Raw genomic sequence first — 24,695 nt, forward strand, 5'->3', positions numbered from 1 at the left:
GGAATCATGAAGTTATCTATCCCTCTGCGTCTCATTCGCTGGGATCTGCATTCCAGTGTTGCCTCCTCTTGGCCATCTTGGTGCCCAATCTATAATTTTATTGTGGTCTTAGAATATAGTTCATATGATTTGTGTTTTTGTAATTTTATTAAGGTTTGGTTTATGCCTAGAATATGGCCTATCGTGATAAATATACCCATGTAATCTTAAGAAGAATGTCTTTTCTGTTTTTGTTGAGTGAAGCACTCCATAAGTGTCAATTAGGTCAAATTGGTTGATATTATCTAAATTTTTTATCTCCTTACTGACTTTCTGTTTACTTGTTCTAGCAATTATTAGGAGAGAGTTGTTGAAATTTCTGACTGTTACTGACTGGATTCATCTACTTCATCTTTCTGTTTTATCAGTTTCTACTTCATATATGTTGAAGTCCTGTTATTCAGTGAATAAATGTTTTGGTTGTTATATTTTCTTGTTTAATTTACCTCTTTACCATTATGAAATGATTCATTTATCCATAGTTTTATACATATATATATATATGGAGAGAGAGAGAGAGAGATGAAGTCTCATTCTTGTCCCCCAGGCTAGAGTCTAATGGTACAATCTCAGCTCACTGCAACCTCTGCTTCCTGGGTTCAAGCAATTCTCCTGCCTCAGCCTCTCAAGTAGCTGGAATTACAGGCGCCTGCCACCATGCCCAGTGAATTTTTCTATTTTTAGTAGAGACAGGGTTTCACCATGTTGGCCAGGCTTGTCTTGAACTCCTGAGCTCAGGTGATCCACCCACTTTGACTTCCCAAAGTGTTGGGATTACAGGTGTGAGCCACCACTCCTGGCCCATAATTATATATATTTTTTTATCTGAAATTCACTTTTCCTAATGTTAACATGCCCTCTTTCCAGCTTTCTTTTGATTAATATTAGCATGGTATATATTTTTTATTTTTATTTTTAACTTCTTTATGACTTCTTATTAAAAGTGGGTTTCTTATAAGTAGCATAGAGTTTTTAAATCAATCTGATGTATTGGATTGATCTCTGCCTTTTAATTGGGATATTTATTTAGAATGTTTATATTTAATATGATTATCAGTATGATTGGGTTAAAATTAATCTTAATAATTGATTTTATTTTTCTGTTTTTTATTTCAGTTTTCTATTTTTCTGCCACCTTTTGGATTGAGTATCTTTATGATTTCAATTTTATCTCCTTTGTTGGCTGACCTTTTCATATATAGTGTAAGAACTATATTCTTATATCATGTTTGCTGTCATATATTTTACTTCTACATATTATAAACCCAAAATACATCGTTAGTATTTTTGTTCTTTTTAGGCAATTACGTTTTAAAGAGTTCAAAAATAAGTAAAAAATTGTTTTATTCTATTCAGTCATGTATTTGACTTTTCTGATGTTCTTTATTTTGTTGTGTAGATCAAGATTTACAGCTCATCATTTTTCTCTGCCTAGACGAATTCCTTTTTAATATTTCTTATAATGTAGATCTGCTGGTGACGGATTGTTTCAGCTTATTATATCTGAAAAAGTCTTTCTGTTGCTTTCATTTTGAAAGGTATTTTCACTAGATATAGGACTTAGTGAAAGAAAATACTTTTTTCATTTCAATTATTTAAAGGTGTTATTCTAGTGTCTTCTGGTTTACATTGTTTCCAATAAGAAATATGCTCTTATTTTTATCTTAGTTCCTCTGTATGTAATATGTCTTTTTTCCTGGATGCTCTTAAGAGTTTGTCTTTATCATTGATTTTAAGTAACTTCATTATGATGTGCCCTCACATACTTTTATTCATGTTTCTTGTGCCTTCTATTCTTGAGTTTCTTAGATCTGTGAGCTTATAGTTTCTATCAAATTTGGATAATCTTCAGCCATTATTTCTTCAAATATTTGTTTTTGCCCCACCCTCTTCAAGTAATTTAATTACAAATATATTAGACTCCTTGCAGTTGTCCCACAGCCCTTTTATGCTCTGTTCATTTTGTTATCTTCTTTCTCCATGTTTCATTTTGAATAGTTTCTATTGCCGTTCTTTGAGTTTACCGTTTTGTAAATCATCTAATCTGCTGTTAATTTCATACAGTACGTCTTTTTATCTCAGACGTTGTACTTCTCATCTCTACAAGTACATTAAGTCTTTTTTAACCTTTCATGTCTCTATTTAATATGTTAAATCTTCTTTTAGAAGTCTGCCTTCTTCAATACATGAAACACAGTTATGACTATTTAATATTTTTGTCTACTAATTCTGTCATCTATGTGTTATTTATTTTTTGTTCTGCTGTTTTATTTTTTCATTATTATTGGTCACATTTTCCTGCTTCTTTGTATGCCTTCTGTGTAATTTTTATTTATTTATTTATTTCTATTCTTATAATAAGTAGCCACAAACTTAGAGGCTCAAAAACAGCACAAATTTATTATCTTGTGGTTCTGTAAGTTAGAAATCTAATGCAAATCTCACTGGGCTAAAATCAAAATGTCATCAGGCTGCATTTCTTTCTGGAGGCTCCAGAGGAGAACCTATTTCTTTGCCTTTTCCATCTTCTAGAGGTTACCTGCATTTTTTTTTTTTTTTTTTTTTTTTTTTTTTTTTTTTTTTTTTTTTTTTGGCTTATTGCTCTCTTCTATCTTCAAAACTGGTAACAGAGGGCTGAATTCTTCATACATTAAATTACTCCAACCTTCTCTTCTGCCTCCCTTTTCCCCTTTTTAGGACTCTTGTGGTTATACTGTGCCCCCATCAATAATCCAGAATAATCTGTCATCGAGTTAGCCAATTAACAGTCTTAATGCCTTCTGTATCCTTAGTTCCTTTGACATGTAAAATAACATATTCACAGGTTTGGGAATTATCCTGTCATACCTGGTAATTTTTCATTGGTTGCCAGACATTGTGAACTTTACCTTGTCAGGTGCTGGCTATTTCTGTATTCTTACATCCTTGAGGTTTATTTCAGGACCCATTTAAGTTACTGGGAAGCAGTTGAATCTTTTGAGGCTTGCTTTTAAGCTTTGTTATGAGACATCAGAGCAGCCTTTTTTCTGGGGCTAATTTTGTCCTACTACAAAGGTGTGAGCATTCTACCCAATAACCTCATGAATTATGAGACTTTTCTACTCTAACTGATGAGAGCAGTCTTTTGTAATCTCTGTAGATTATTCTTTCTAAACCTTTTGAGTGGTTCTTTTCTCAGCCTAGTAAAGTTTTATCACATGAATACACTGATCAGTTCTCAGCTCAAGACTTGAGGTAGACCCTCTTTATACCTCCAAGGAAAGATGTGTTTGTGTGCACACATATGTGTGCAATTTTCCTCTCTGTGGTACTTCACCCTGTGAACTCTAGGCTGCCATCCTAAACTATCAACTATTTCTTTACTCGGGGAGACTGTCAGACTTTTCCAGAGTTCCTCTTCCCTTTGCTATAGCCTGGAAACTCTCCTAGCAGTAAGCTGTGGCAATCATACAGCTCACTTTGTTTTACTTCTTTCATGAATCATTGTCTTTGATTACCTGATGCTCAGTATCTGAAAACCATGTTTCATATACTTTATCTGGCTTTTTAGTTGTTTCAGGTGGGAGAACATTTCCAGTCACTGTTACTGTCTCTTTGCCAGAGTAAAAGTCAAACATTTATTATTTGCCAAACATTTCATTTTGATATGGGCAACAATGATGCCTAAATATTTAACAACTGATAGGTCTTGGGCACTGACCAAACAGAACAGATGCTGGCTTAAAACTGTGATATGCCTATACTGGTGTTTACCAACGAAAGGTCCATCTTGTCCTGTGTCCTGGCCAGACCCTATAATCCATCCAATTGACAGCCCTGATGAGACAGAAAAAGCTTTGCTATAGAACTGACCTGAGTGTGAGTTCTGACTCTTCTGCTTCCAGATGACACTTGACTTGAGTTTTCTCCATATCTTAACTTCCCCTGTGTTGTCTGGAAGATAAAATTAAGTAAGTTATGCAAAAATGCCTAGCACCTTGCCTGGCACCTAGAATACTTAGTTAAAATGAGTACCCTACCCCTTGCCATACCTTCCTCCACAATCCATTTGGAATTCCCAAAGCTAGGTTTTTACTCAGAGGGTAATTCACTAAAAAAAAAAAAACAAAAACAAAAACANAAAAAAAAAGCGAGGGCTGGGGAGCATCATATCCAGGAGTTTTATTTTATTTACAGCAAAGAGTCCCAATGCAATCACAAATGTGAGGTGGGGAGTATCTTAGTTCATTTATGCTGCTATAACAGAGTACCACAGATCGGGTAATTTATAAAGAAAAGAGATTTAATTGGCTCATGGTTCTGGAGATTGGGAAGTCCAAGGGCATGGTGCCAGCATCTGCTCAGCCATCTGGTGAGGGCCTTCTTATTGCATCATTCCATGGTGGAAAGCAGAAAAGCAAGTAAGCATGTGAGACAGAGAGAGAATGAGGGCTGAACTTATCTTTTTATCAGGAGCTCACTCTCACAATAACTATCCCACTCCTACAATAACCAATCCACCCCCACCAGAACAGCATTAATCCCTTCATGAGAGCACAGCCTCCCCAGTCACCTTTGAAAAGCCTCACCTCTTAATGCTTGGCAACACTAGATTTCTAATACATGAAATGTTGGGGGACACATTCAAACTATAGCAGGGACAGAAGGAAAAACTGGGCAGTAAGCATCATAGCTAAGATCTTCTGGTCAGGCTGGTATAAAGTCTGTCTAAGAGGTAGTGGATGTGCATGGTCACAGGTGAGGCCAGTTCAAGGCAGACCAGCCAAGCCAGGTGTGGAGGGGTGAGGCCAGGGGACAAGTGCCCAGATTTCAATTGGAAGAGGTTAGGAGAAGTCCATCTAACCCGGATCCTCCCAATTCTTATCTCTCTGCTTGTCATGGTAATAACAAGAGCTGGCCTGGTACCACTTCTTGACAGATGGTGGCCAAGGGAAACAGTGTGAGGCATGCTTTGTGAGACCCGATTTCTCTTTCATTATTCTCTGGAATTAGGATTTACCTCTTACATGTTTGACTTTCTGTTACAATCTACTGTGACTGTGTCAGTCATGTGACTCTGGGTATAGTTTCAGTTCTTTAATTTTAGCATGCTTTTCAATAAATTACTCTTTTTGTCACTTTAATGTACTCTGAAACTTCCTGTCCCTCTTGAAGCAGGAAGCCTAAACACTCATCTTCAACCTTTCTGTGTTCTTAGCACCTAACATGCCTTCAACACAAGTACTTGCTGATGGTGAGTACTTAGTGAGTGTGTTATAGCATTCTTTATTCAAGACATCAAGAAAAGACATTGAACAGAAAAGGTCCCAGGATAAATTTTCATCATACACACTTCATACATCCAGCTTGCTCTGTTTTAGTTCAGTTTAGCTTAGCTCTGTTTAACAAAAGCTTTATGATGAAATGATTCACTTCCCTCGTGTCTCTGTTCCATCACTTGCTGATGGAAGGAAGTTAAATACTTGTGATATGTTTTTCAAATTCTTTTGACTGACTGACTAAATGTATTTGAAAAAAATGTGAAGATCTGTTTTTGTTATACTAAAAAAATATATAATAATTGAATAAGGGCATGAATGCCCAAGCTAATATTTCTTTTCTGCTATTCTGGCAAATATAAATTCCCTATTCAGTTACAATAAGCAAATATAGATTAGCCAGCCCTTGTACTCTGTCTCTGTGACAGATTTATGCTTTATAACCTCAGCCTTCCATAGTATGTGCACTTTTGGTATAGACTCAACTTTCAAGAGGCCTACTGATCTGGAACGTTCCTGTGTTAACAAGAGGAGAAAGGTAAAAATATAAAGATAAATAATAAAATGCCCAACAATCCTCTGCCCCCAAAATGTCTTTTCATAAATGCAGGAAAAATGACTGCTATTGAAAGTGTGGCTGGGACCCATGGGGTAGCCACTCTCTGACTTGGGTGTGTATTTACAAAATGCTCTGTGCTTGGCTTTGGGGATACAGTGGCTTAGCTAGATACATACTTTCACTGTAGAAGGCCACTTACAATTCAGAGAATGGTCAGGCTCTCTTCAGGATGATGATGTAGGTACTTTGTGTGCCTCGCTAATAACTGCCACTCTTTAACACAGCTGTGTGTCCATGTGTCTGCAGCACATGGACTGGAGGCACTTTAGGGCCAGGGACCCTGACTTACCTCTATGCCCCCAGTGTCTTGCCTAGCAAACTTGTATGTAATTAATAAATGTTGCATGAACAAATATCTTAGAAGGACCTAGGGCAATATGCCACTCTGCTTTTCAATTTTCCAACTATAAAAATTGGCTGACCCTAACGTGGAGAATGGCACAGTTCTGCTGAGAACCATGGATTACAAGGATCGAGGACATACACACATACATAGACTCGTCTCTCTCTCTCTCTCTCTCCCCCCCCACCTTCCTCCTTTTTCTCCTTCTGACCTGCCACACTTCTGTATTCTTGTTAAAACATAGTAATATACTGAATAATATATTGAATTCTCTTTCTGGATGGGGTAGGCACTTAGCAGCACTGTGGAATCTCAGAAGCCACAAAAATAGGAAAAAATGCTGACTATAATTTATATTTGTATATTGATTCCTTGTTTGTAAATTGCTGGCCCATAAACATCAATCATAGAATTTGGCATTCATACTAACAATGTGAAGTAAGTATGCAGGTTGCATTCTCACATCTGAGATGAGGAAGCTGACCTTAACATTCAACTAAATCCTGAATTCTGTGCATCCTGCCTCTTGCCCTCTGCTCTGTGCCACCCTGGAGACTACAGACAAGTAGACTCTTATCACAGGCAGGATAGCATGAACCACAGCCTGTTTCCCTGTGACTCCAGTGACACTGTGAGCAGATGTTTTCAGCCTTCCAAACCTCAGCTTCCGTCTTCATCTATGGAGGGGGAAAATCTTGTGGCGATATAATGAGGACCAGCTTTATAAATGACTGAGAAACGATTTTGAAAATATAGCACTGCATGAAAGCATAGTAACAATTCAAAACTAGAAGTTGCTGTGAGTAAGAATGAAGTGTAGACCCCTGAATGAAGTACAAAAATATACCTTGAAGTTATAACTGGGCAGAAAATAATTGAAAATGAAAAATCTGTCTGGGCACAGTGGCTCATGCCTGTAATGCCAACATTTGAGAGGCTGAGGTGGGAGAATCACTTGAGCCCAGGAGTTCCAGACCACCCTGGGAAACATGGTGAAACTCCATCTCTACAAAAAATATAAAAATTAGCCAGGTGTGGTGGCACACACCTATGGTCCCAGCTACTTGGGAGGCTGAAGTAGGAGAATCACTCCAGCGCAGGAGGTTGAGGCTGCAATGAACTGTGATGGAGCTGCTGAACTCCAGCCTGGATGACAGAATGAGACTCTATCTAAAAAAGGAAAAGAAGAAGAGAGGAAGAAAAAGAAAAATCTAGGTGATAGTCTCTGCTTTTAGGGTATGTTTTTCATGAGAGAAATGAGATCTCTGAGTTTCTAATGTTGAGGGATCAACACTGTGGAGAAAAACATTATCCAAACAAGTCATTAAGGAATGCTCCTCCAAGCACACTGCACTCAGCCCAAAAGGCTAAATTAGTTTAAATGGCAATTTGTTAGTTAAATTATTCCCCTTTAGCTTACTTCTCTGAAAAATTCACCCCTGGAATTACTCGGGATGTTTCCAGAAATGACAGGCTGTGGGGGAGTGTGGGTTGGCATTGGTGCTTTCTACATTAAAATGCACAACAACATGTAAATAAGTAAATCTGGCCAGGGCCTCAGATGTAGCAGGGTATTTTTAAAGTCTGGTGCTGCTCAGTTTTAATTTATTAAAAAGATGCCTGTGTGTGTGTGTGTGTGTGTGTGTGTGTGTATGAAGAAGCTCGAAATAGACATATTCATTTGGATGAATAAAATAGAATTACAAAGGGAAAACTCAGCTTAAGGGGGAAGCAGGTATGCCAAACATACGAATGAGCGCAGTTGGTGTGTCGGGTACAACACCTAATCTTCCTGGCAGGGAAAGCAGAGAGGAAACAGCTCTCAATGCTGCAACTCTCATTTCCAAGCATGAAACATATCGTAGGTCCTGGGGGAGAAGGGAGAGGAGGTTTCTAATTTCCCTTGGAGAAGTTTCTTTTGTAGAGAAACTATATGGCATTTTCTCCTCAGTTGTTTTCCTAGAAGGCCTTCTGGTTTCCACCCAAAGAAGTTAGGACAGATAATAAAACATGAACTTAAAAAGCCACCGAGAAGTAAGATATGCTTAAAAAAAAAAAGGAAGGACACAAAAGCAGTATTGTAGCACCTATACGCTGTAATATACACATGCATATACTTGCACACACAAATACATATGATCTTCATCAAAGTGATAGCTAATATGTGTTGAGTGCTTACTCTGTAGCAGGTAGTCTTTGAAGCCTTGTACATATTTTAGTTTGTATACTAATCCTCAGACCAGTGCTGTCAGGGTACTCTTTTAGTCCTCTTATTTTGCAGATTAAGAACCAAGGCACAGTTTCCTTTAGTCTACATTTGAACTAGAACTCAAACCGTCCCTCCATCTGTCTGCTGCTGCCTCTCCCTCTGTCTTCTTTTCCTTCCATCTTCACCCATACTTCTTCCTTTTATTTCTAATCTCTACTCAGAATCTACAGTTCCTGTATTTTCTCTATTTTTCCCTTACTAATTTACTGTAATATAGAAGTGAAGATTGAGTTTATTGCATATGGTTTATGCTTCCTATTTAAAATTTTAATAGCAGATGAGTGAAGTTTTATTTTTGCCTGTTTTGTAAAGTTGTTTTGGTTAGCTTGCCTTTCACTTACACTCCTGCTAGGTTGTAGTATTCCCCCTGAGCCGTGGGATTACGATCTCTCCTGTCCCTGTTCCTGTCCTGAATTTTTCAGGCACTCCCAAGCTGAATGGTATGAGCTGACCTTGTGTGGATTTAGGTGAGACTGTATTTACTGCCCCTCTGCGTTATTACTTCCATCTCAGATCGGGGTTCTTGTAGTCAGAAGGAAAGGGAAGTGTGAGGTCTGCCCTCCAGATGCCATGTTAAGAAGCATTTAAAGACCAATTCTGTCCATTTATTCTGTGAGCACACCCTCACTCCTTGTGCCTCTTAGCCTCATTATCTGTGAAATGTACGTCGTCATCATCATAATTTTCCAATTATAAAGGAATAACAAAAAGCTTCATGGTTCTTACTGTTTAGTTAATAAGGTAAATAGAATACCACCTGTCATTTGCTTAGAATCATATATGAATTTATGCTGCAACATTGTGGATTCAACAACCAAATACTACTTTGTCTTGTCTCTTTAGGATGAACTCTGTAAATTCTATAAATTTTGTAATTTGTTTCATTCATGTAACTGATATTTGTTGAAGAGGATACTATATGCCAAGGGCAATGTTGGACCCTGAGAGAAGTGATAGTTAACATCACCCAGTTCTCCTTGCCTGCATAGTCTAGTATAAAAATTAAATTAATATTAGATTAGTCCGTGATTTACAAACCACACACAATTTGCAGTTCCCTTTTGGAATATTTATGATGTGTTTATCTTTAAAACAGACTCTATTTTCTCTCCCAGTCTACAGTTATATACTGATTTTATTTAAAGAGACCAGTTCTGTGTTGTTTCAGTCCCTTCCAGCAGTAAGTTTAAATTGAAACCTACATAAATTCTTTAAAATAATATGATGTGAATGTTTTCTCTGAAGCTAAATATTGAATGTTTTTTTCTTTATTCTTTTTAAAATTTATGAGATGTTACCTATCTCTCACATGCCTTTGTAAACAGAAACGAAACTTGATAAGCAAAATCAAAAGGTTAACACCTGCATATTCCCTCAGAAAGATGCAGGTTTCAAAGGGAAGATTCCTATAAAGACATTTACATGCTGTGAAATACCATCTCTCCTGTTATAACTACTGACTATAGTGGGCTTTATATCTATATGGTGTCACAAGGCTATTACCCTGACTTCAAACTATTAGTCTTTCAACCTATTTATTATTTAGTCTTTCGACATATATTTGAAAGTCTTTCAACGTATATTTGGTCTTTATTTATTATTTAGTCTTTCAACATATATTTGGAATGTTCCCACTCCTCAGGAAGATAATTAGGGGCATGACTGAATATTCAAAAATTTTTCTCAACATTTAATGATTTTTTTTGCCTCTACTGTCTCCTCCTGCACCATGAGCTTGTCAGTTAGGACAAAGCAGAGAACACCCAGGGCCAATTCAGTCCTTTTCTCCCTCCCTATCATTATATAACAGTCCTGCTGTACAAAGTCACATAACATTGTACAGAGAGAAAATTAATCATCAGCTAATGAGATAGGGATGTGAAAAGAAGTCTGCAAGAAGTAATTTAGAGGCCCCAATTAGGGCCTGTTCTCATGGTTCTCCCGTGTGCATCGCTTGCTGATCCCATGTCCAGGGGTGTGAGAAGGGCATGTAGGGAGGAGGTGGAGGGAGGAAGGACAGGAGGGAGTAAGGACGGGGGGATAGAGAAGCTACAGTTTGTGGGAACAAAAAGAGGCTTTCGTAGTATTCCAGATGAGAGTTAATGAGAACCTAAATTAGCAATGGGAACAAGAAAAGAAAATGATATAGAAATCCTTTCTAAGGTGGCTGCATCTGAAAGGATTTGGCAGGTGACTAGATGTGATTACCTATAGAGGTTTTAAACCAGGAATGAGAGGAGTTGGTGGCATTAAAAGAAACAACCAAGCCCTAAAGTTATTTAACCCAAAGTGTCTAAGAGGGGTGGAGTAGCACAGATGCCCAGGATCCTGGAAGCAGTTTTCTATGGAGTACATTCAGACAAGATGGAGAAAAGAGAGAGAGGAGGGAGCAGGGAAAATAACTGAGTACACATGAGCTTCCAACCTAAGGAAGTAATGGGGATCCCATGTGTATCCCTTAGACCTGTCAATGGCCCTTAATACTGGAAATTAACAACAGAGGATTCAGAAGAAATCAGTGTTAGGGGAAGGAGTCTAAGCAGATTTGCTTAAGTAGATATTTCTATAAGCACATGCTAGAGTTCACAAACCTGAGGGTGCAGGAAGCCTGGTGTACACCTGGGGTGAAGGTAGAGAGGGGAAAGAACAGAAACAATGCCATGGTGAGAACAAAGCACCAACCGCCTGGACAGAGGGAGGAAATGGAGGAGGACATGCTCCATGTACCAGCTCCAAGTTCCAGGCCCCCAGTGAGAATCTGCCAGGAAGGTAGCTAATGGTTCACCTCCAAAATGCGGCTACAGAAGGATCTTCTGGCCCTCTGTGATTGAATCTATCCTGCAAGAAGAAATTTGCTGGTGAATTAGAAGAGACGGGAACTTTAAGAGAGGGTTGTCTAGCCATTTATAGCTATTGAGGGCAAGGGAGGGGAAATTCAAGACAGGAGCAGAACTAAGAAGACAGATTTTGGCAAATTAAATGGAAAATGTAAAACCTTCATTTAGTTTCTAAATGTCAACTGCAAAGTTGCATGAGAGCATCCTTCCGCAGAGAGACAAGACGTGTGTGTTTTAGCTGAATGAGGTCACTTAGCATTTGTCAACTTTGTGATGGGACTGCCAAAAAGATGACGTGATGAGATGACATGAAGCTTTCAGCACAGGCCTATTACAAAGTGAGGAGTAAACATGACCACTGCTTTTTAATCGTAAAAAACCAACTTAGTAAAATATATACGTACAAATTCAGAACTAAGGCCACAGTTAATTGGTTGGTCAGCTTCTTTCTGGCCTCTTTCTGTGGATAACCCTGGATCTCAGAAAAAGGTGGATTTTTAGAATTTTTAGACCTCAGAAAAGGTATCTTTTAGTCCATGGAAAGACTGAGGGAAGAGGCTGAATGGGAGGAAGAGTCAGGTATTTGTGTGAACCCAGGAGTACTGAATAAGGACAATGGATTTTACTACAGGTTGTCAAGTCCTAAGTCAGCATATGAGGGATAAATTTTTCACTGTGAAAATTGTTAAAAAATAGAATGGCCATGTCAGGAGCTAGTGAGTGTCACGTCACTAGAGACATCCAAATGCAGGCAGACTGGAGAAACAGGAGCTCACGTGCACAGTGAAGGAGCAGCAAACCTCTTGATTCTGATTCCAGCTCTCTGTTTAACTAGCTATGTAACTTTGGGCAAGTCCCTTCACCTCTCTGAGCATCTATTTTCTTACCTCTAAATCAAGACGGTAGGATAAGTAATGCCCAGGTTGCTTTCAGCTTTGAAATTTCCTAATCTTTGGTTAGGTCCAGTGTCTGCTGCCTCCTTGTCAAAATGAACCCCTCCACACCTGGTTGTCATATGCCAGCATGGTTTTCACGCCTCAGCTGTGAGGCCCACTGTATCTCAAGAGTGTGTTTCAGCAGGTCTAAGAAAGCTAGAGCAGCTCGCTCTGAGTGTGTCAGCCCAGGCTTCTGTGTAGAAACCATGCTGCCATTGAATTCCTGGCCCGCAGTGTGAGTGAATTTTGCAGAACCTTTGATGAGCTCTTACCTCCTGCTCACTCAAAACACACTTGCTTTTCAAGTGCATGCCCCATGCACAGGTTGCTGGAAAGATCTAATGCAGTTCTTTGAGCAGTCAGTTTTTCTCCATGCCAGCTTTGGTCAGGAGTTTTGAAATTCTCTTTGCTTCATGTCATGTTATATTTTCAAACGTGGACACAAATCTCCTAACCCAAGTCAACAATACTTAGAATAGCTGTTGACGGCTGCATTCCTCAGTTCTGCCAGCATTGCATCCTGGTCAAAGGAGACAGAGGGTTTTATTGATGCAATGAGGTCTTTGTTTATAAAGTGTGCACAGCAGGGCACCAGGAGCTCACTCTGGATATACATCTTGAGTTTAAATGGAAAACATACCTCGCTGCCTTTGAAACTCCCTGGCAAGATTATAAAAGCATTTTCAATTTCACTTTTTTAAAGATCCAGCTTGTAGGCATTACTCATAAAGTATTCTATTATGTTAATATCGTCTATGTGGTTAATTTTTTCTTAACAAATATGTAGCCATCTTCAGAGTTTGTTTATTTAACAAAGGAAAAACCTAAGAGCTATTCTGCTTGCAGAGGACTGGTTTTGAACATTTCTCCCAGGAGAATATTTAGACATATCTTCGTATTTATGATCCCAATAGGTATATTTGGAGGATACCTTTTTACATGCCCATTGCATATACAGAAGTTATCCTTTTCAAGAACCCGGTCACTGTCGCCCCTCCAGGATTCCTTCCCTGACACTCCCCCAGCACCTCCCCCCAACCTCTAACCCCATTTGTTTTCTAGGTAGGGCTGTTGTATCAAAGTACCACAACTGGGTGACTTAAAACAATGGGAATATATCATGTTGCAGTTCTGGAGGCCAAAAGTCTGAAATTAAGGTGTTGGCAGAGCCTCGTTCTGGCTGAAGGATTCAGGAAGATCTATTTCATGTCTTTCTCGTCGCTTCTGGTGTTTGCCGGCTATCTTGAGTGATCCTTGACTTGCAGATGCATCTCTTCAGTCATCACATGGCATTCTCACTGTGTCTGTGTCTTTTTGCCTCGTCTTATAAGGACACCAGTGATATTAGATTGTGCCTATCCTAATCCAGTATGACCTCATCGTATCTTGATTACATCTGTAAACACCCTATTTCTAAATAAGGTCGCATTCACAGGTATGGGGGATTAGGACTTTAACATACCTTTTGGGGGGACACAAGTCAACCCTTATTCCCCCATCCCAGACTGGTTTAGATGTCCCCTTTATAGTGTTTTCGTAGCACCCTTTATTTAAATGTCCCAAAATCGGTGTCATTACTGTATTGGTATTTTCTGCTAAGTTGTTTCAGTCACTAGCTTTCCACATCTGTGAAGGAAGGACATTGCAATGTCCTTGAATGCAGAGTACCTAGCAAAACATTCGACACCTAGTAGGCACTCAAATGTTTGTCAGACGAAAGACTTTTTCATCATCGTTATAATTGTGTGTATTCTATGTTAATAACATATTTATATAAGGTTATGTAAATATTCTATACATTAATATGTTTATCAATGCTGTGTGTAACTGCTACCATTTATTGAATATTTGCCATGTGCTGTACATTATGCTAAACACTTTGGTTTTGTTTTACTAATCCCATTTAATCCTCACAAGAACATTAAAAAGTAAATATTATTCACTTTATTTTACAGATATTATAAATGAGGCTTAGAAAGATTAAAAAGCCAGTCAGCCTTAGGTCATCCAGCTGTGCCAGATCCCGTGACTTTCAGATCACCTTTTTAAAAATGTTCACTTTTCCTCTGTTGTGCACAGAACAGTTTAAGAATGTTTGAAAAAAGGAAAGCATGGAATGAAAAAAAGCATTAGCTTAATAGTTCACAAATTTAATGATATTATAGAACAGCAAGACTTGTCCATTGCAATAGCAGGCTATTCTGAAAAAGTCTTTCCATTGGAAACTCCTGCTAAGCAGAATGCCCTCATGTATCACGTGGCTTCTCTGCAGCAGAGTGATGATAGGTCAATAATTTTACGCCGGTAATTTTGGAAGAAGAAGCAGAGTGACTGCATGTTTGTTAGAGCCCTCCAGCCTGTCTCTCTGTCCTGCATAAGTCCTGGGACCTGGCGCCACACACTCAGCCTCTCCCTGCACTTGAGGGTCCGTCTGGCATCAGGCAGGAGGAAGGGGGCTATGGAGCCCTGCATTCTAAGACTCAGCATCCAAGCAGGCTTTATGCTGGTCAGGCTGTGACCTGTGTTCTATGTCTGATAACTGAGGGGTCTATCTCTTTCCCCAAACCCCAGGCTTCTATTCTGGTGTCTGGATCCCGTCTTGCTTCTCCTACCTGAATCCTGGCTTAAGTAACCTGCCAGTTGGCCTAGTATTTCACAACTATGACTTCATGAGTTGATGCAAACTCTAGTTCCCCTGGGCTGGATCTGAAGCCTGGACCAGGGGGTGCATGCCCTGTGACACATAGACAGAGTCCTCTGGGCAGCCGCCTTGCTGGACATGTGTTTTATCTGCTGCTAATAATCTCTGTGTTCAACCACTTTGTCAGGATACCCTCAGCCCAGGACTACACCTGTAATGCAGCCATTTAGCCTGATTACCGCCTCGTTTTTTCTTCCAGGCCAGACTTATTCCTGGTACTGAGAACTTCTCTCTGTCTGTTTTCCCTGCCCACACCTAACCTAGTTAGTATGCCTAGCCTTGCCTGGCAAAAGGCCTCAACCACCTTTCTTTCAAATGAAATCTAGTTCTCATCTCATATATGAGACTCTAAACTGAGGCATTGACTAGAAAGGGCAGAAAAGGAGCAAGCCATGGCTAGGGGGCAGCAGACAAAGAGAAGGAGTGAGGAAGGGTGGCCTAGGCACCCAGGCCCTGGCCTGGCAGGGTGCATCTCTGACTTTGAGGGGATAAGTTCCAGGAAGAGCAAAGTTGAAACTCACCAGCTTGAATAGCAGGGTCCCTCTGATCTGATCTGATTCCTGCAGTATCTCCAGACACTGTGGCCACACTGCCAAATGTACACCATGAGACAGCCATGAAAAGTTGTTTGGAATTCCCCAGGACTACCAGGCTCTCTCTGTGTCCTCTGAGCCTCAGCTCATGTGTCCTAACTCTTTTGCGGAGTTTGGTTCCCATCCTTTATCCTCTCCTCAAACTCAAGTGGGGAACTTCCTACTGTCACCTCTGTAACTCCGGATCCTGGCAGTCATATGTGCCCAGGAAATACTGAATGAACACTTTAATTCAGCTGAATGAGTGCTTTAATTAATTCAACTGCCATGCCTCTAAAATCCTAAACATAAAGCCCCAACCTGCCTTCTGAAAAATGCTCATCCAATTGACAAAACACTGGCCTGTGAATCAGTAAACAGGATTTTTGTTTTGGTTTTTGTCTCATCCAATTGGGAACAGAGAACCAAAAGGAAACCTTTGCTGAGCCTTGGCTGTGGACACTCTGCTTAGAGCAGGCAACACAGAGAGAAGCCAGACAGGGCCATGGTCTGAGATGAATAACCCTTCGTTCTTCTCGTTTGAGTACAGTTTTGATAATAAAGTTCTACTGTACACTTAATTGGATTCTTTCTTGCCGTGATTTAAACAGTTCTCTTATTTGCTGAGTAGAATTATACCTCATTATCTCTGAAGCTTGTAGGGCAGCTTTTCCTAACAGGGCCTGGAGCTGACTCTTAGGGCTGCGCTGCCTTCTCACCTTTGTCATCCTGTGTTTGTGTCTTCCTGGATTTTCAGTTTGTGCGTTTGCTTTAATGAGTGAGTACATCCTATTCTCCTTTGCTGTTTGAGAAAACAATTTACATCTTTACATATATTGTCAAAAAGTAATGGGTTCTTTTTTTTTCTTAAACTCTAATGCTTCCTTCCTTTCTCCTCTCAAATACTGAATCTCCGATCCTTTGAGGTCCAACATAATTTTTGTGTTAATTCCTTTCTAAGCTCTTTTCAAGCAACTGCACTTGCCGTGCAGACTTCATTAAACCTCATAGTCTCCTCACACTGATGTCTCAGAAAAAGCAAAGGAACTCTTGCTGTATATTAAAATATTTTCTACAAGAGTGGTATCTTCTGTCACCATTTCTGGACATTTATTTATTTAGCCTTCAGAAAGAACACAGACGTCTGTTACAACTAAAGAGAATGCAACCACTGGTTTCTCTTCTCATTTGTGGGAAACATCTGCTGATTATAATTCACAGGGCTCTCATTTCAGGGTTTGCAGTCCTGAGTGGTTTCAGCCTTAAATCATCCCGTGTTGGCAAATAATAGTGAGGGCCAGGCCAGGAAAGAAACAGATGAAGCCTATGTACGGAATGAGATTAAATAAAAGCACAAGCATGCCAATATTCCCATTGCCAATATTTCTTTTCCTAATGTGGTCACCTTGGAGGCCAATATGTTATTTTAATGATGATGATGTTGAAAACCATTCTGTTCTGGAACTTTTCCTTTAGAATTAGCATCTGGATCAGGACCCATCTTGATTTTTTTAAGGGTAAAGTAAATTTTAAGAAGTAGTGGCTAGTATTAGGTGAATAATCAGGTTGGGTCATTCTAGATGGAAACTTTGAAATGTCACATTTAATATGTGTTTAAATACCAAGACAAAGACCTGGGCCCTCATTATGACTCTGTCATTTGTTTGATTTGGAATGTTAGAAGTTTTATTTAAGTGCTTTAGGCCTTACTTTCTTTTCTGTAAAATGGAAATAATACTTGTGAAACTTTCTGACAATTGAGAGAATAAGCAGAGTCATCCCTGCCACTTGTAAACCTTTATGTGTTTTGTATGTCAGTTTGTTCCGAGCACCATCAGCATGGAATCCCGGAGTCTTGGAATGCTAGCACTCTAAGAGATAATCCGGTCAAACAGTCCCATAATGCAGATGAAGAAACTGAGAGCCATAGCTGTAGAGGAAGTACCTAGAATGCCAGGGTGACTACTTTGAAAGAAAATGCTTATTTGACATTTATATTTAGGGTTCTTTTTAAAAAAACAACCAAAACACCCTCCTTTTACTGAAGTCAGGCTAGTACACTGTCAACTTCAATGCAGTTTTTAATAAATGGGACAGCAGTCCTCTTGGGGTTATAGATCAGAATCACACTGTTTATTCTTTTCAGCCCAGAGGAGGAGTGGAAATGTCCAAAGTAGCTGTCAGGTTCTGTAAACCTTTTTCCAGAAAAGAAACCTTTTTCTAGACCTTCTGTATCCTATGGCGCTTCTTAGTAAACAAAGGGTGTGGTTATCCTTTCATCTGCTTCTGGGCTCCTTCAGCCTTTCAGCACAGTTAAGCAAAGAGTGAGGCCATGCAGAGGCCTGAGCCACAAGCTTACAGGAGAACCAAAAGGGGCCTGCGGGAGGCTCAGCTGGCAGGAAGGAAGAATGGAAGTGACGACGTAAGATGAGGGAGAAAAATATAGGAGAGGATGAGACAAGAAGGAAGTTTCATTCTTGCAGGGAAGAGGAGAGCACCATGATCTCTCCTGGCCTGTCTACCTGGGAACATTTGCACGCCACCCGTGAGACTGTTTTTTGCCAATGGGAAAACCCTCATAAGCGGGATCCCCTTGTAGCTACTCAGAACAGTACTTTCATAGTCCCTGCTGTTAGAAAGATCTCACTTATTAGTTTCTATGTCACCTTTGAAATCACTTGTTTCATTATCAGATTTTTTAAAAGTCAATGTTTATGCTGGAAAACTCATTCATTTTGCACACTTTCTATTTTCGTGTGTGTGTGTGTGTGTGTGTGTGTGTGTGTGTGTGTTTTAATACAGGGCATAAAGATTTCAAAAGGGTAGGTCAATTATTTGTTGACTAAATTATAGGAAGAAAGTGCAATTATCCAATAGAATCCAGAAATGAACATAGCTAATTTTATACCTGCATGTAGCGAACCCAGCCATAATAATTGTAATCACTTTGTTTTGCTTTTTTTTTTTTTTTTTTTTTAAATTCCGGGGGAAATAGGTTAGGTGGGACCTGAATACATCATTATAAAGTATGCACATATAAATTGAACTTTTCTAAATCTAGGTCGCTTGGGTAAGAAGGCTCGTTTGATGAAACCACGTTGACAATTAGATTCCCAGGGCACTTCAATGTTAAATGATATTCTTCCCATATTCTGGGTCATAAGGCAGTATAAACAATACACCAACGTTAAGAAAGAGAAAATTGCATTTGCAGTAATAGCGAAGCTTCATGGTGCATAGTTTTTACACCTTAATATGCTGTGCTCTTTCTGCCATGTTAATATTTTAAGTAATATAATTTCCTTTTCATGTGGCTTAAGGTTCATCTTTTCCTTTTTTTTCTCTTAACCCTTCTGGTATAGCTTTCTATAATACTGTATCTTATGCCAGGAGAAATTCCTGAAAAATAGAAAGCATATAATCAAATCGTCCTCACAGGAAAATGGCAAATACAACAGCAGAAATGGATTTAATCTCTAGTCAAAATGTTATCTTGTATACTTTACAGACTCAATCTGTGTCCCAGGCTTTGATCCAAGCCTCAACATGATGACTGGAATCACCCCCATTAACCCAATGATACCAGGCCTTGGACTGGTACCTCCCCCACCACCAACAGAAGTGGCTGTTGTCAAAGAAATAATCCACTGCAAAAGCTGTACTCTTTTTCCTCAAAATCCAAGTAAGTAACACCTATGAGAAATATTTGCTCATCATTTAAAATTTTTTTCCTTTTAAATTTAAGAATGGCATTGCAGTCATTTTCAGATGCTCCTCACACGTAAATGCACAGAATGGGGATCCATTCCACAGAAGGCCTTTGTCTCTCGATTAGAATACATATACAGGGATGTGGCCACGTATCTGTCCAGAAGCTGAATCCACACTATAAAGCCAGTACGTGGGATCTGGGGATGTGTATCCGGTGTTAAGACTTTTTGCATGCAGTGAAGTCTAGTGTTTGCTAGAGAACACAGTGTGAAACATGTGAACACTTCCATCCATCTTCACAAATGTGGGAGAAAACCTCTGAAATGTGTTTTGCTAGATGGAAAATTGAATTAATTTGACAGTTAGCAATTTAGGGGCTGGGGAGAGGGAAGCCTGCATCTCAGAGTTTCTGGACCAAATTGCATTTGCTTGAAGGAAACATACATTTGATGAAGTAAATGGGCCAGAATTTTATTTTTTAATTTTGCCTCAGATACTAAGCTTATGGGCTTAAAAAGCTAGGACTTTTTTTTTTTTTTTTCTTCACGTTAATCAGTGTTGCCTTTTTGAAGTGGACTTTTCAGGAGATTGCTTTAGTAATCTACATATAAACTAGGTAAAATGTTGTAAGAGTGTACATTTTATCTTTTTATACAGCCTCCCCAAAATTTAATAGTTTGCTCATTTAAATGTGAATAATAACAAAGTGTTTTTTTCAGGCCCGGTGTTTCACAGCCGAGTAGGTATTGTGCGTGCTTTTTTAGGTTATGCTTGCTGTATTCTGCTTTGCTGCTCCTTTATCTGGAAATGAGACAAAGCAGATAACACGCTGAGGTTTTTCATCATGTTGTCATTTCATCATGTTTTGTACTTTGGGAAGTTTTTTCCCTCCCTTTTCTGGGCTTCTGTAGTATAAAGGAGAAATGAAATTATGCAGACATTTGCTTTATCTTTGTTTATGGACAAGCATATAGCCACTCTGTGTAGCAATGAACACAGAAAGTAGAGGTTGGGAGCAGGAGGGGAGAGGGACTTAGAAACAAGACAGCCCGGGATAAATGTAAATTGGTATAGAAATTTACCGTCAGTCAGTCTGGAGGAAGTTACTCTGCAGGCTTTCGTTTTGCCGGGAGAACCAGAAAGAGAGAGCAAATGAATGAAAGACAAAACTCTGTTTTGTTGTGATTATTAGATCTTCCACCTCCTTCCACAAGAGAACGACCTCCTGGGTGTAAGACTGTATTTGTCGGAGGATTACCAGAAAATGCTACTGAAGAAATTATTCAAGAAGTCTTTGAACAGTGCGGTGATATTACAGCAATTCGGAAAAGCAAGAAGAATTTTTGTCACATTCGCTTTGCAGAGGAATTCATGGTTGATAAAGCCATTTACCTTTCCGGTACTTTGCATTACATAAGGAGTTTTCTAGGCATTTTGTTATGTTTTGTGATGTTAATATGAGCTTATTCCCTTTGGCCTTAATGCAAAATAAAGTCCTCATAGTCTGGGGCTAGAAAAGGAAGAATCCTGCCTTCTTGGCTGCCAGAAGCTCTGTGCTAAATCTGTGAAGGTACCTCAGTGCAAGAGTAATTTCCCACCAACCAGTCTTTAGGAATTCCATCGAGTTTCTAATTAATCTTCTCAAGTGCTTATTAGATGAAAAGCAATATTATGAGTACTAAGGATCATTATTATTGTTGGATGTAATCCTCTGGGGGAGTAAAGTACTCTCTCAGAATGATTTCAGGTTTTTGGAAATGGATTCACTTTCTAGACACCAGGTTACCAAAGCAAGGTCAGTTCCTTGCAGGAAAGTAGCTCGGGGGCCCTCGGGGAAGGCCCGGTATCATTGCCTCTTTGGTGGTTCATTAAGCCTTGTCCTTTGGTGCCAATTTTTATAGGTGATTTTTGCAGATACTGAAATTAAGCCTAGTGCTGCCTTCCCCATCTGTGGGTGCTGGGCCAAGTGAATGGAGTCTGTCCACAAGGCCTTTCCAAATCTAAGAATTAGAGGGTGGCTTTGGAAGGACATATTCTTAGACTGAACTAACTGCCCTTCCCTCACACTCCCTACCCCCATATTTCAGTCTGTCCCTCTGCATTTCACCTCCCTATTCCTGAGGCAAAACTAATGGGCGAAGGTGGGAAAACAAATAGCGGGGAACCTATCTGAACATTCCTGCCAGGTTTTCCTTAATTTCTGCAGTCTGCCTCTATTGCAACAAAATTCTGTGCAAACTCCAGAAGCCTTGAGGGTATAGTACTGCAGAGACTTTCCTGAGATAGACAGTGATATGGAGAACTTGAAAACTCCTTATTTCAGTAAAACCTTACAAAGTAGAAAATAAAAACTAAAAGCATTTCAAAATGGAGAAGGAAGACAAAGCATAGAATGAAGACATTTTATAACACACAATCCGCTGTTAGACAACGGGGGTTCTGGTGATTTTGTGGTGCTGGGTTTCATGGCCTAGAGCTTTCATTTTCTCATCTGCAAAATAAAGATAGTAACAGTATGACCTTGTAGGATTGTGAGGAGAAATAAATCAAATAATGGATATTAAGTGCTTAGCAGGGCACCTGCAACATAGAAATCATTTAGGAAATGGTTGTTTTTAACACTAATATCCTGATCATGATAAAGAAGGATTGATTTTTGTATCTCAAGAACCCTGTCTCGGGGACCTGGGTTCTAATCACTACTGCACCAATAAAACTGTGGTCTTTCCTCAGTACACTCAGGGGATTGGTTCCAGGACCCCCACCCCCATCCCATGTATATCCTGCAGGACCCTCATGTATATGAAAAGTCAGCCCTCCATGTATGCGGGTTTCACGTCCCTCAAATACTGTATTTTAGATGCATGTTTGGTTGGAAAAAAATCCTCCCACAAGCGGACCTGCACAGATTAAGCCCATGTTGTTCATAGGTCAACTGTATTCTTTACCCCACTTGATTAAATGAGAAGGTTAGAGTAAATCAAAGGTTGTTTTCAACACTAATACAACACAATGTTCAGACCCAATCAGAAGCCTCATAAGACACTGACAAAGATGCACAGTCCCAAATTTATGCATATGAAAAGTACTCCTTGATTATACCTTGATCGCATGATTTTCTAGCCTGGGCGCTGGTCCCACTTCTTTCAGCAAACCCCAGATTGCTGCTTGGTCTGCCCCATTACTGTGGGAGAAGAAGACAGCTAGGCCTCCAGCCTCCCTGCCTGGGTACAGAGGAGCCTCCTAACTCTGCCTCCCTGCCCTTGAGAGGCTGCAGCATCAGTCCCAGGAAGATCTGCAAGGCCAATTAACTAGAAAGGCAGGAAGGAAGTCAGGCGGCCCCTCCTGTGTGTAGGCTCCAGCAAGCCCAAGCCCAGCTGGAAGGCCTGTCTAATTTTAGGACCACATTCACATTTCAAGGCCTAGCTAATTTTAGACTCAGCCTCATCAGGGTCTCTTTTAAGTCCTTAATGATGACATTTCTGTGAAAGTTAGGGTGTTTCTGGAGCCAGAAATGTTTGAAAACTGATTTTCTGGACCTTAGCAGGGGAAGGGTACTTGGCCAGTTGGGATAACTGGCCAGTGTAAACAGTCCTGCTTGCTCAGCTGTTATGCAAGTCTCACTGTGGCCTGCTGACTTACGAAGTTTCCCTGGCCCATAACCAAGATTCACTTTGCTTTCGCATTAATTCTGTGCATCTGTGATCGGATGTTTTTGTTTTTGATTGGTATTGTTATGTCTTCCAATTTTTAGGTAATGCTTGAAAATCTAGCAGTGAGAAGGGTCCCATGGCATCACAGAAATCAGATGTGAGGTCTATACCTTATTTGTAACTTTTCAAAGGTGTGAAGTGACCTCCTGGGGAGAAGCCAGCCTCTACAGAGATTTTCAGCTGAGTTTTATCCCAAAAATGCTAAAATAATCCATTGAAATCTACCATGAGATATTGAACATCAGCACAGTGCAGTCTAGCATGTTACAGTTGTATCTCATTTGCAAAGCCCCTGTCCTGGAAAAGTGCTTATGTTGCTCTCTCCCCTGGCAGCCTCCAGCAGCTGTGTTCCTGCTGGGACCTGGATTTATGTTCTGAAAATCTGAGTACCCCAAATTGAAGAGCAACCTCAAAGTCAACTCTTCTTCATTTGAAGTTAGGCCGGCTGGCTGGTTTCAGTTAGTGCTGATTTCTCAGATCAAGTTTCTGCTCATAATCTTTACATAAGTTGGGTAGCTCACAGTGAATCCCCCAAAGATTTCCAGGCCCATTTTTTTCTTTGTCTAGCTCTAGGCTTTTGCACAGGCTCCTGTGGCCTTAAAAGATTACATGAACAATTTGTGTGGTACTGCATACCAGATGAGGTGCTGCAGGGCTGTGAGGAAGGCAGTGGTGAGGCCTCTTGATTGAAGGTAAAATATTCTCCTGCATGCCTCAGAGGATAAGTGGAAATAAAACAGCATTGCAAAATTGCCTTGGTAATTGTGGCTTTTGCAGCTGCTGAGAGAGAATTGAGCAGCAGCATTTTCTAGGGGAAGGTAGCAATAGCCCGTGAGTGAGGTGTTCCGGAGTTCACTTTAGATCTTTTTAAATATCATAGATACTCTGTGTTTACTCATATTTCACCTAAACAATAGAATTATAGTAAACTGAAAATATAATAAAATAAAAGCCATAAAAAGGTAGAGAAAAAAATGCTTCATGACAAATTTGTTTCTGAGCTTCCTAGAAGCTAGGGAGAAGAAGGAATGACCATGATAAGCCCCTAGTTCTTAGGATCATCTTCTCTTGGGGATACTGGTTTGGAAGATGGGTAAGCATCGCTCTGAGACAACTCTCCAAGGGATGTTTATCCCCAAACCTGTAATAGCCCTAACTTTGCAGAGCTTCAGGATTGCTGGGGAAAAGCATAGTTGTTTCCCATCTCCTATGGGAAATGTATCCGTAGTGACGTCAAAGAAATAAGTGAGCATTTGCCTAAGCGTGCCTTGGAGGTCTGGACGAAAAACATGTGGCCACTGTGACATTATGATGTGACCAGATTTTCCATTGGTTTCAGGTTACAGGATGCGATTAGGGTCTAGCACCGACAAAAAGGATTCAGGCCGCCTTCATGTGGACTTTGCCCAGGCCAGAGATGACTTTTATGAGTGGGAATGCAAGCAGAGGATGCGTGCCCGGGAGGAGCGGCACCGGCGCAAGCTGGAGGAGGACCGGCTCCGGCCCCCGTCCCCGCCCGCCATAATGCACTACTCGGAGCACGAAGCCGCTCTGCTGGCCGAAAAGCTGAAAGGTATGGGCCACCTACGCTGGCTCTTTTCCCTCCGCAGGGATCCCCAGACATGCACTGAGCGTTTTTCCTGCCTCTTCACCATTGACCCTTCAGTACAATGTCTGCTATGCCTTCAAAAGGTTTTA

At 40.1% G+C, this 24,695-nt stretch overlaps 1 protein-coding gene across 9 annotated transcripts in view; it reads left to right on the forward strand.

The window, feature by feature from the left end:
- Nucleotides 1–24,695, forward strand: part of ENOX1 (ecto-NOX disulfide-thiol exchanger 1) — a 619,238-nt gene that overhangs the window by 421,942 nt on the left and 172,601 nt on the right. For all 9 annotated transcript variants that reach the window (XM_037741175.1, XM_037741173.1, XM_017536114.2 and 6 more), the window contains 3 exons: nt 19,082–19,255; nt 20,477–20,683; nt 24,337–24,570. In XM_037741175.1, the coding sequence (XP_037597103.1) occupies nt 19,082–19,255; nt 20,477–20,683; nt 24,337–24,570 (615 nt within the window). The remainder of the gene's footprint in view (nt 1–19,081; nt 19,256–20,476; nt 20,684–24,336; nt 24,571–24,695) is intronic.

Source organism: Cebus imitator, unplaced genomic scaffold, assembly GCF_001604975.1.
Source record: "Cebus imitator isolate Cc_AM_T3 unplaced genomic scaffold, Cebus_imitator-1.0 Scaffold96, whole genome shotgun sequence".
Classification (NCBI taxonomy): Eukaryota; Metazoa; Chordata; class Mammalia; order Primates; family Cebidae; genus Cebus; species Cebus imitator.